The following is an 11,771-nucleotide window of genomic DNA, read 5'->3' as shown; positions in this document are numbered from 1 at the left end:
GAACATGAAGCTTTAACTGAATGGTGGAGATTTCATCAGCCAGCATAGCAGTTGGTTTCCATTAAGACAGGCTGGATAAAGGCTTTGCTGACCAATAAGTCCTACTAATCTAATATACCTCGTCTGATCTTTAGCAATTGATGGAAGATGTTTAGAAAGATTCTCCCGTCAAATAAAACAGTTTTATTACATGGTATGTTTTACCCTTTAACCGCTGTATTTTTTACACAGGATCAGTTATTTCTTGACATGTGACTGGGCTTCCTGGCTTCCTTCCTTCCTTCGTGGCTTTTTTCATGGCTTCCTTCCTGGCTTCCTTCTTTTGTGGTTTCCTTCCTTCCTTCCTTGCTTCCTTCGTGGCTTCCTTTCTTGCTTTTTTATTGGCTTCCTTCCTTCCTTCCTTCCTTCCTTCCTTCCTTCCTTCCTTCCTTCCTTCCTTCCTTCCTTCCTTCCTTCCTTCCTTCCTTCCTTCCTTCCTTCCTTCTGTAATAAATCCATTAGGCACATTTTCAGTTGAATTACGGGAAAATTAGACAATGTGATCTTCCAAACTGTTTAACCATATCCCAATTCATGGAAATAGTTTTAATAGTTAATTTTGACATCCCTAATAAATTCAACAGAGTCATCATCCTTTTATCAAAAATATTTTTTTTAAATGAAAAATAACAACATTTTTCAAGGAGAATTTTAGACAATGCAACCTCCCAAACTAAGGTTTTATCGGAGAACATTAAACATTCCCATTCTTCATCTTTCAAAGGTAACCACTTTTGTAGTAGCTGTGTGTGATGCAGCAACAGGAGATATTCTTTTGCACACTAGAAGCCATTAATAAATTATTAATCACAGTAATTCAAATATTTGATATTGTTAAACACCTATAAACTTAGAAACACAAGTAGGCAAAAGGTTGATCTAGTTTTTTCCTTCTATCTTGAAAGCAAAGGGATTTTCTTTTACATTGCATTTGAACATGCAGCTGCATTTTATTCTGTCATTTTATATGATGTGTAATTATCTTTTTATTGAAGTGGTATTTCTGAAACAATATTATGATCAAGTACTCTGTAATTGTGAACGTAAATGCTCTCAACAGTGATTTTATATGATTAACACACTCTAAAAATTGCCTATTTTGGACAAAAAACAAATTCCTACAGCACATTTGATTTAATTCAGTTTATTTATATAGAGGCAGTTCATAACATGTCATGTCAAGGTACTTTACAGTGACAATATCCTCAGATTAGTTAAAGGTTCTGTCTAGGAAAACCACTTGATTGCATTTGAGTCATTGACTTGCAGGAAAAGCTCCTACTGTATAAGCTTGCAGCGATGATTTCCGCTTGCATTTTGTCGTTGACTATTCAGCAATCCATCACTCAAAGCATGCTTGTAGTGACAGTGGACAGAAAAACTCCCTTTTAAAAGGCAGAAACCTCCAGCAGAACCAGGCTCAGTGTGAGCGGCCATCTGCCGAGGCCAACTGGGGTTCAAAGAGACAGAAACAGAGATACAGAAAGAAGCACAAAGGCAAAAGGTAACTCTTGAACAGCTTCACAGGCGGCACCATCCAGGAAACACACAGACGGGCAAAAGGGCTCCAAGGCAGCTCCCATGTCAGAGAATGAAAGAGAGCACATACAGTTAGTCACAGTCAGAGAACCAGGACTACACTGAACAGGCCAAGCTCTAACATCCTAAAACAGAAATGTCAATATTTCAATCCAGGATGGAGTCACAGCCCAACAGGAAAAAAACTAGATGAAGGTACTATCATGAGGAAAAGGCAGAGAGAAAATAAAGTAATGAGTGTAACTTATAAATACTAACACTGATATCTACTTACAAATACTGCAGAATGGGAGAATAGAGATAAAATGAAGCAGAATGGGGAAAGGTGGTTTAACACTGTACTACAGATATATTAGGATGCATAACCATCCTCCGTTTCTGCTGCTTGGTCATTTAACTGTACAGTAAGTTTGCAATAAAGCATGAATCCTGTTAACACATCTTTACTCATATAACATTACAGGAAAATCCCTTAACAGTATTATAGCTTATATCACAAAATAAGTAACTGTAAAGGAACTGATCGCACTTTGGCTCTAAAGGTGACATTTTTCTTTCAGTCATAAATAAACACTGAAATATGCAGGTACCCAACTTCTAACAATTGAGTTTGCAAAATTGAGAATGTCAGTTCTAAATGCAGTTCATAGTTTCTGAGCCCAAATAAGTGAAGTGAAAACTGACAAATCTCTTAGTGTTTCACCGTGATGCATTTTCAACATGGTTCCTAAAAATAAAAGACAAACAGGTGTGAACATGTGAAACAATTTACATATGAGGAACAGTAATAAGATTAAAAGAAAGAATATATAAAAATAAACTTCAAATGGTAGAATTTGTGTAAAAAAATCCAACCCCTGTATGAAAAAGGGTGAATTGTAATGTTTTTTTTTAATAGGGAACTTTCATTACCCCATCATGTGACCATGTTATTACTTCCTGTTTTGCATATCTATGCAGCTGTGTCTTTCTTACCATCATGTACCACACTGTCCCTTAATAGGCTTCAGATTTTCCCTTTGTATTTAACATTTGGTCGTGTCGTCTGCAGCCACATTCTCGCTCAGGATGGCCTCACATTTCAGACCCTTCTTCCACATTACTGTCTTTTTATTGTGTTTCACGATGGGCAGAAGTCACATTTCCTGCAGAAATGAAGCCGACGAACCTGTTGACTGGTGAGTTGACATTACATACTGTATAACGGCACATTATATATTCTACTAATAGTTTTATTTATCACCCTTTGATGATGTGGAAATTTCTGATGTTGTGTAATAGAACAACCTGTTAAATAATTTCCAATTCTTTCAGGTTTATTATCTACAAACTGCCAAAGTTTAAGATAGGAGAGGTTGGCAGTGGAGTGGACTACATGTACCTGGATTCAGCAGGTGGGGGTTGGCAGAGGAGTACATTTATGGTTAACACGACCCAAGGAGGAGCCCTGGTCAACACTCTGAATCAGCTGTACAAGGGAAAGGCCTACATGGTAAAGCAGTGCCATTCTTCTTCATTAGTGAATGTACTTGATCTTAAAATAATATCCCTAGTATTTGTAATTCCACGCACTTAAAGCCAATTTATTTAATTGCATGGGTGTAGATTTTATGCAGCATTGGCATTTTAAATGAACTGATGTGAAAAAAAATGTTTAAAATAATTAGACGTAAAGGTCATATGGATGTTAGATTGTCGTAGGTTATCAAGATCTTAATGTAATGTATGTTTGGGAGATAAATCTGACTCATCAGTTGTTAATTATTGCATAAAATCATAACTGTCATATTACTAAACTTGATAGAAAAAACCCACCTACCTATTTATATCTTCAGCTAATTTTTTTTAACCCTTATTGTTTATGCTCAAAGAATAAACAGAGGAGTAACTAGATGTATAGACTTCTATCTCATTGAAAAGGGGTATTAAGTTATTTTTAAGGCTTTGAGAAAATGGGGTAGTGATGAATATTTACATGAACGGCCGCCCACCAAAATTACTTTAAGAGACTTTCAGCTCATGGAAGTGGTCATAAAAGAAACTAGAACAACACAGTGTTTAAGATTCAATGGAAACTATAAGATTGGGCAGAGTAACCATCTATTGCTTCTCAGTTAAAAAAAAAATCTTTAACCCAGTCATCAGAAACACTGTTGGGGGCACAGCTTGTTGTTATGCTGAGAAGGCAATTCTTTTTTTGCATATAGCCAAGTCAACTTCATGACCCTTATTCATTCATTATATTATATTTGAGGTATAAAATCAGCTGTTATGCATATGATACTTTAAGCATGAAACCAGTTTCTCTTCCAGTCCAACAGCTCTGTTTACGCACTCTACAATGATGGCGCACCAGAGCTGAAATATATCCACACTTATGGACACAGCAAAGGTACAGCACTATGATAAAAACTCCCCTTTATTTTACAACCATTTTAATTTTATTTACAGGTGCTGGTCATAAAATTAGAATATCATGAAAAAGTAGATTGATTTCAGTAATTCCATTTAAAAAGTGAAACTTGTATATTATATTCATACATTACATACAAACTCATATATTTCAGATGTTTATTTTGTTTAATTTTGATGATTACAAATGACAACAAATGAAAATCTCAAATTCATCATATCAGAAAATTAGAATATTACTGAAGACCAATAAAAACAAAGGATTTATAGAAATGTTGGCCAACTGAAAAGTATGAACATGAAAAGTATGAGCATGTACAGCACTCAGTATTTAGTTGGGCCTCCTTTGGCCTGTATTACTGCAGCAATGCGGCGTGGCATGGAGTCGATCAGTCTGTGGCACTGCTCAGGTGTTATGATAGCCCAGGTTGCTCTAATAGTGGCTTTTAGCTCTTCTGAATTGTTGGGTCTGGTGTATTGCATCTTCTTCTTCACAATACCCCATAGATTTTCTATGGGGTTAAGGTCAGGAGAGTTTGCTGGCCAATTAAGAACAGGGATACCATGGTCCTTCAACCAGGTACTGGTAGCTTTGGCACTGTGTGCAGGTGCCAAGTCCTGTTGGAAAATGAAATCTGCATCTCCAAAAAGTTGGTCAGCTGCAGGAAGCATGAAGTGCTCTAAAACTTCCTGGTATGTGGCTGCGTTGACCCTGGACCTCAGAAAACACAATGGACCAACACCAGCAGATGACATGGCACCCCAAACCATCACTGACTGTGGAAACTTTACACTGGACTTCAAGCAACGTGGATGAAGTGCCTCTCTTCTTTTCCTCCAGACTCTGGGACCTTGATTTCCAAAGGAAATGCAAAATTTACTTTCATCAGAGAACATGACTTTGGACCACTCACCAGCAGTCCAGTCCTGTTTCTCTTTAGCCCAGGCAAGACGCTTCTGACGCTGTCTGTGGTTCATGAGTGGCTTGACACAAGGAATGCGACAGCAGAAACCCATGTCTTTCATACGTCTGTGTGTGGTGGTTCTTGAAGCACTCACTCCAGCTGCAGTCCACTCTTTGTGAATCTCCCCCACATTTTTGAAGGGGTTTTGTTTCACAATCCTCTCCCGGGTGCGGTTATCTCTCTTGCTTGTACACTTTTTTCGACCACATCTTTTCCTTCCCTTCGCCTCTCTATTAATGTGCTTGGACACTGAGCTCTGTGAACAGCCAGCCTCTTTAGCGATGACCTTTTGTGTCTTGCCCTCCTTGTGCAAGGTGTCGATGGTCGTCTTTTGGACAACTGTCAAGTCAGCAGTCTTCCCCATGATTGTGTAGCCTATAGAACTAGACTGAAAGACCATTTAAAGGCTTTTGCAGGTGGTTTGAGTTAATTAGCTGATTAGAGTGTGGCACCAGGGGCCATCAATTTTGAACCTTTTCACAATATTCTAATTTTCTGATATGATGAATTTGAGATTTTCATTTGTTGTCATTTGTAATCATCAAAATTAAACAAAATAAACATCTGAAATATATGAGTTTGTATGTAATGTATGAATATAATATACAAGTTTCACTTTTTAAATGGAATTACTGAAATCAATCTACTTTTTCATGATATTCTAATTTTATGACCAGCACCTGTATTTCATCCTTAAAAGTATGTCACAGCTCTTTGGAAGTACTCTATATGTCATGATACATTGTTTTTATGACTGAGCTTGAATAAAGCATGCAATTTGTTGAATCCAATGTAGGTGCAACAGAGGGGAAACTATCTTTTTTGTCTTTTTTTCTGGTGGTGACAATGTAGAATAGATTAATCAATTTCAAAAAGGAGAGGTGCAAAGGCCAAGCGCCTGATAACAACTGTTTGCTCTGACAAAACCTATCTCTCTGACACGTAGTGGACATGTTTTTGTAGTCTCTGTGCCTGTTTGCATGTTTCTGACTCTACCTGTATTATCCTGCATGCTAAAGCATATGCTTGCATTCACCCTACAGGGGTTCTGCTCTTTGACCGCTCTCAAGGTTTCTGGCTGTCCCACTCCATCCCCCATTTCCCTTCCTTCCCTGAGCGAGGCTACCAGTACCCCTCCTCTGGCAAACGAAACGGCCAAACTGCCCTGTGCATGACCTACCCGTATGCGCAGTTTCTCAGTATAGGTGAGTGAGTGCACAGTTAGACTGACTGATATGACCTGCTTATAGTGTCAGTGTGTAACAAAAAATATGCAGCAAAATAAAAAGCCTCATAATACCCTTTCCCCCCATAAAATTAATGATATGATATATATATACCAATCCATCTGTCTCAAAGGTATTGCTTTGCCACCTTGCAATTATGCCTCTCTCTTTGTGCAGATGTTTTAGATATTTAAATAGTTTTACATTCTACACACATTTCACATATCATTACAAACACACCTTTGACAAAATTAACAGGTATTATTTTAGAAAGTTCCAGTTTCCATGTTCATTTACCGGTATACTGTAGAATACTTTTCACACCCAGCTGTTTTTTTTTTCTATTTTTTTATTCCAAATTTTACAAATAAGGTCACTCTCCAGCAGAGGTGGGTTGAATGCCCAAAAAATGTTCTCAAGTAAGAGTAGCACTACTTTTTTTTTCTCTTCAAGTGAAGATAAAAGCAGTCATTCAATAAGTTACTTAAGTATAGATTAAAAAAAAGCATTTGGTAGAATGGCTACTTGAGTACTGAGTAACTGATGTATAATAACATCAGATTAAATGTTTATAAATGATGCTGGAAAACAGACTTTATCTGCAAGTTCTGGCATTTTAAATACTCAAATGCCTAAAGAATACAAATAAATGTCATGAATATAAAAGAACAAATTTATGCAGATACATTTTTTTTTATGTTAGGACAGGGTAACAAACTTGCACTGTTAATATCTACTGTTTAGTGTATTCTTACCTGATCTATGAACAGTCCAAATTACTCACAGAGGATAGTTAAAGATTTTACTCGAATAGCGATACTTTACAAGAATATTACTCAAGTAAAGGTTTAAAGTGCAACACAGTAAACCTTCTCCTAAAAGTTTTTTTTTTTCATATTGTTACTAAGTAAATGTAACTGAGTAAATGTAACTAATTACCAACCACCTCTTCTCTCCTGCACAGTTTAGTTTCTGTATGCATGTGAGGTTTAGAGACTTTGCACACATTCTTGTCAATTCACCGAGCTAGTGTGGCCTTTAAAAAAAAAACACCTTGTAAATTCTGAATTTAATCAATCTGGTTGAGGCCATTTGTTTTTAGGTAAAAACAATAATTCCAGGTGAATTTGAAGCCCAACTCCTCTAGCTTGTTTAACTTGCGAACAGGACCAAATTTAAGTGATAATATTTGTCTATTAATCTAATGAAAACAACGCAAGATTATATGTCATATTAAATAACAGATGAATAATTTACAGTAATACTCCATAAATTAGAATAATATTTCCATTGAGGCTCGTTTGTAAGATTAAACTTTGGCAAATACCAACCTAAACATACTTTTCACTAAGCCCATATTCCTTCACTAACTTTTGACTGATGCAATGCTTCACGATGTAATAATCTCAAGTGTGGTGTTTTTGATATAGCTTTAAGCAAATAAATCATCATTAACAAAATTAGAGACTTGAAAGAAATCCATCTGTGTAATTAATTTATATAATGCGTTTTATTAGTAAATTGACCTACCGAAATAAATCAATGTTTGATATTTTGTTATAACTGTACATGACTAAGGACATATTTTTAGGTGGAAGTAACTCCAAGGATTTATTTGCATAATCAAAAGTTCTGATTAAAATCGAATGAAGAAAGTTGATTTATTTTGTGCAGCTGTCCTTATCTCTACAACACCACACGTTTTTAACTACCCAGATTTACACACTTATTGTTTTACGGCGCTACACCATACTCTCATCACGTACATATGCATGACTAACAAAAGATTAACGTATCTCTAGATGTCAGACATATGTCTGAGATACAGAAAAGCTTTACATACAGTAGCTAAAAGCTGCTGGTACTCTGATTATTCAACATTTTTCATTTCTTACTCCTTTGCTCAAAGGAAATTACTCATTTTAAGTCTTAAATACCTAACATTTAAACCAGAGTTTGGGATCTTTTTTGAGCTGAAATGGTAAAATAATTACCATTTATGTTTTATTTTATTTTTTTATGCCTTAAGAAGAGATGTACATCTATAGTTACATCTATCCATTTTTGTTCCCTCCTGCAGCACAGCAGCTGGCCTTCGTTTACCCACGTTTCTACAACTGCTCCGTCCCCTCAGCGTTCTCGGCTGACCTACCGCAGCTTGTCCAGCTGTGTAAGGGCTCCAAATTGCCACTGACCTCAGACAGAGGAGTTAAGCCCCTTTTTTCTCTCAGTGGGGATAAATTTGTGAGCTTTATGAAATCGGAGCTTTTTGTGGATGGTAAGATATTCCTCAGATAGATCTAGACTTTCATATTTACGTTTTTGAACATTCAGTTTCTCATAGAGGAGTTATAAAGTTTTCTGCTGTTCTGTTAACATGTTTTGCTGTATAGTATTGAGCACTGACACTTCATCAACTGAAAACTTCATCAACTTGAAATATTAAGGCAGGAAATTCAAATCAATGCAGATCATTTTCAGCCAAAAATATAATCTATGGAGCCTTGCAGTTATTTTTATCAAAATTTACATGATACTGATAACTACTACCAGTGAATAAAGCCTAAGATATCAGAAAGCAGCAAGTGTATTCCACAGAAGTTTCAGGAAAGTACCTGTCAAGTTTCAGGAAGTATACTACCGTTCAAAAGTTTGGGGTCACCCAAACAATTTTGTGTTTTCCCTGAAAAGTCCCACTTATTCAACTCCATACATTGTGAAATGAATAGAAAATACAGTCAAGACATTTACAAGGTTAGAAGTATTGATTTGTATTTGAAATAAGATTTTTTTTTACATCAAACTTTGCTTTCGTCAAAGAATCCTCCATTTGCAGCAATTACAGCATTGCAGACCAGAGCTGGCATTCTAGCTGTTAATTTGTTGAGGTAATCTGGAGAAATTGCACCCCACGTTTCCAGAAGCAGCTCCCACAAGTTGGATTGGTTGGATGGGCTCTTCTTCCGTACCATACGGTCAAGCTGCTCCCACAACAGCTCAATGGGGTTCAGATCTGGTGACTGTGCTGGCCGCTCCATACCAATAGAATACCAGCTGCCTGCTTCTGCTCTAAATAGTTGTTGCACAATTTGGAGGTGTGTTTAGGGTCATTGTCCTGTTGTAGGATGAAATTGGCTCCAATCAAGCGCTGTCCACTGGTCATGGCATGGTTTTGCAAAATGGATTCATAGCCTTCCTTATTCAGAATCCCTTTTACCCTGACCAAACCGCCCACCTTACCAGCAGCAAAGCAACCCCAGACCATCACATTACCTCCACCATGCTTAAAAGATGGCATCAGGCATTCTTCCAGCATCTTTTCATTTGTTCTGCATCTCACAAACATTCATCTTTGTGATCCAAACACCTCAAACTTGGATCCATCCGTCCACAACACTTTTTTCCAGTCTTCTTCTGTCCAATGTCTGTGTTCTTTTGCCTATCTTAATCTTTTTCTTTTATTGGCCAGTCTCAGATATGGCTTTTTCTTTGCCACCCTGCCCTGAAGCCCAGAATCTACTGCTACTAATCTACTACTATTTAATGAAGATGCCAGTTGGGGACCTGTGAGGCGTCTGTTTCTCAAACTAGAGACTCTAGTGTACTTATCTTCTTGCTCAGTTGTGCAACGCAGCCTCCCACTTCTTTTTCTACTCTGTTTAGAGTCTGTTTGTGCTGTCCTCTGAAGGGAGTAGTACACACCGTTGTAGGAAATCTTGAATATCTTAGCAATTTCTCACATGGAATAGCCTTCCTTTCTAAGAACAAGCATAGACTGTCTAGTTTTAGATAAAAGTTCTCTTTTTCTTGCCATTTTGAGCGTTTAATTGACCCCACAAATGTGATGCTCCAGAAACTCAATATGCTCAAAGGAAGGTCAGTTTTGTAGTTTTTGTAACGAGCTAAACTGTTTTCAGATGTGTGAACATGATTGCACAAGGGTTTTCTAATCATCAATTAGCCTTCTGAGCCAATTAGCAAACACCTTGTACCATTAGAACACTGGAGTGATGGTTGCTGGAAATGGGCCTCTATACACCTATGTAGATATTGCACCAAAAACCAGACATTTGCAGCTAGAATAGTCATTTACCACATTAGCAATGTATAGAGTGTATTTCTTTAAATGTAAGACTAGTTTAAAGTTATCTTCACTGAGAAGTACAGTGCTTTTCCTTCAAAAATAAGGACATTTCAATGTGACCCCAAACTTTTGAACGGTAGTGTACCTTTTAAGTTCTAGAAAGTAGCCTCCAAGATCAGAGAAAGTAATCTTTTGACTGTATCAGCAGTATAATACAATACCACAAAGGTGGACTATGTTTCATATGATAAGTGTATTTTTATTTTTTTCTTGTTGATAATGAACCTTTCTTCTCCAACTTTTTTGGCTTCCTGTAGATATCTACAACGCCTGGGTGGCGCAGGCCCTGGACACCGATCTTCTGGTGGAGACTTGGCAGAGGCAAGGCCGTGAGCTGCCCTCCAACTGCTCCCTGCAAAAGCACACGATGAACATCAAAAGGATTCAGCTTCCTCCATCAGTCCAGTTCGAGTCGCGCTATGACCACTCAAAGTGGTGCGTGTCGCCAGTTGACAGGGTGACCTGCCTGGGGGATCTGAACAGGGTCAAGGCTCAGATGCTTCGTGCAGGGGGGCTGATCTGCTCCTACAACCCAGTGATTTACAAAGCCTTCAGAAAGGCAGTGAACTGGTACATTAGCTGCTAAACAAGGCTGAATGAATTTGATTGAGTTTGATCATTTGTGTTTTAAAAATCTGCCTTGTAACCCTCTATGAAGTTTTATCTAACAAATGGTCCTACTTTTCCCTTAGAGGTATTTTAATCAAAGTTAAACTCATAACCCTTCACAATTATTAGGAAACCTGGAGCTTTGTACAACAGCCTTTAAAATAGTTATGGGGATTTCAATATAAATATGTTCAAATCACGGTAGTCAGTGCGACTGAGATTTGTTGGATACAGTTTAATTGATCAGTATGATTACCAAGAAGGCTTTTTTGTGGCCTAGTCAAAGGCCATGTTTTAGCGAAACACTTCTGTGCACTGCGACCTATAGAAAGCGTTGCTTGCTTTCAGCAATTCTTGTTTATAGCTGTTACCATCAACAGTGGTCATTGCTTTTTCACATAATTTGGTTTAGATAGCAAGGCAGGGCAAGGTAAGGCAAATTTATTTGTATGGCACAATTCAGTACAAAGAAAATGCAAAGTGCTTTTTAGATGGCTTTTTTCTTACTATGATACTAAATATACTAAATTGTTACTATCATTTAAAAAAAATCACAATTTAAAAAGCTTTTTTTTAGGTATTTACTCAGGTTTTCTTTGTCTGATATTGAAATGTTTACAATAATCCCACACTTCAATATGAAAATGTATCCATAAAAAATATAAAACTGTAAGAAAAAATTAATGTTTTAAAGTACCGTAAAAAAAAAAAACTGAGAAAATGTAAAGCATCATGTGTTTTTCAATTAAAATCCAGTTTGTATAATTAATTTTGCAATTAAACAGCACCTTCTAGTGGTGAGACTGGTGGAATGTGGTTAAAACTTAAAGTTTATGG

At 37.0% G+C, this 11,771-nt stretch overlaps 1 protein-coding gene across 2 annotated transcripts; it reads left to right on the top strand.

Annotated features, from left to right (window-relative positions):
- The first annotated feature begins 2,561 nt into the window (after positions 1 to 2,561).
- LOC119774623 (deoxyribonuclease-2-beta-like) lies at positions 2,562 to 11,763 on the top strand. 2 transcript variants are annotated; one of them, XM_038272236.1, is made up of 6 exons: positions 2,562 to 2,756; positions 2,893 to 3,070; positions 3,892 to 3,970; positions 5,999 to 6,160; positions 8,262 to 8,351; positions 10,583 to 11,763. In XM_038272236.1, exons 1-6 carry the CDS (start codon positions 2,647 to 2,649, stop codon positions 10,909 to 10,911), a joined length of 948 nt encoding a protein of 315 aa, XP_038128164.1. In that variant the 5' UTR covers positions 2,562 to 2,646; the 3' UTR covers positions 10,912 to 11,763. The 2 variants fall into 2 exon arrangements, with proteins under 2 accessions (XP_038128164.1, XP_038128163.1); XM_038272235.1 differs by having other exon boundaries at positions 8,262 to 8,459.
- Positions 11,764 to 11,771: the final 8 nt, after the last annotated feature.

The sequence above is a fragment of the Cyprinodon tularosa genome, unplaced genomic scaffold (genome assembly GCF_016077235.1).
Source record: "Cyprinodon tularosa strain WSP-4 unplaced genomic scaffold, ASM1607723v1 ctg82, whole genome shotgun sequence".
In the NCBI taxonomy this organism is placed as follows: domain Eukaryota; kingdom Metazoa; phylum Chordata; class Actinopteri; order Cyprinodontiformes; family Cyprinodontidae; genus Cyprinodon; species Cyprinodon tularosa.
Note: the sequence above shows the minus strand (reverse complement) of the source record. Positions and strands in the feature narration are given on the sequence as shown.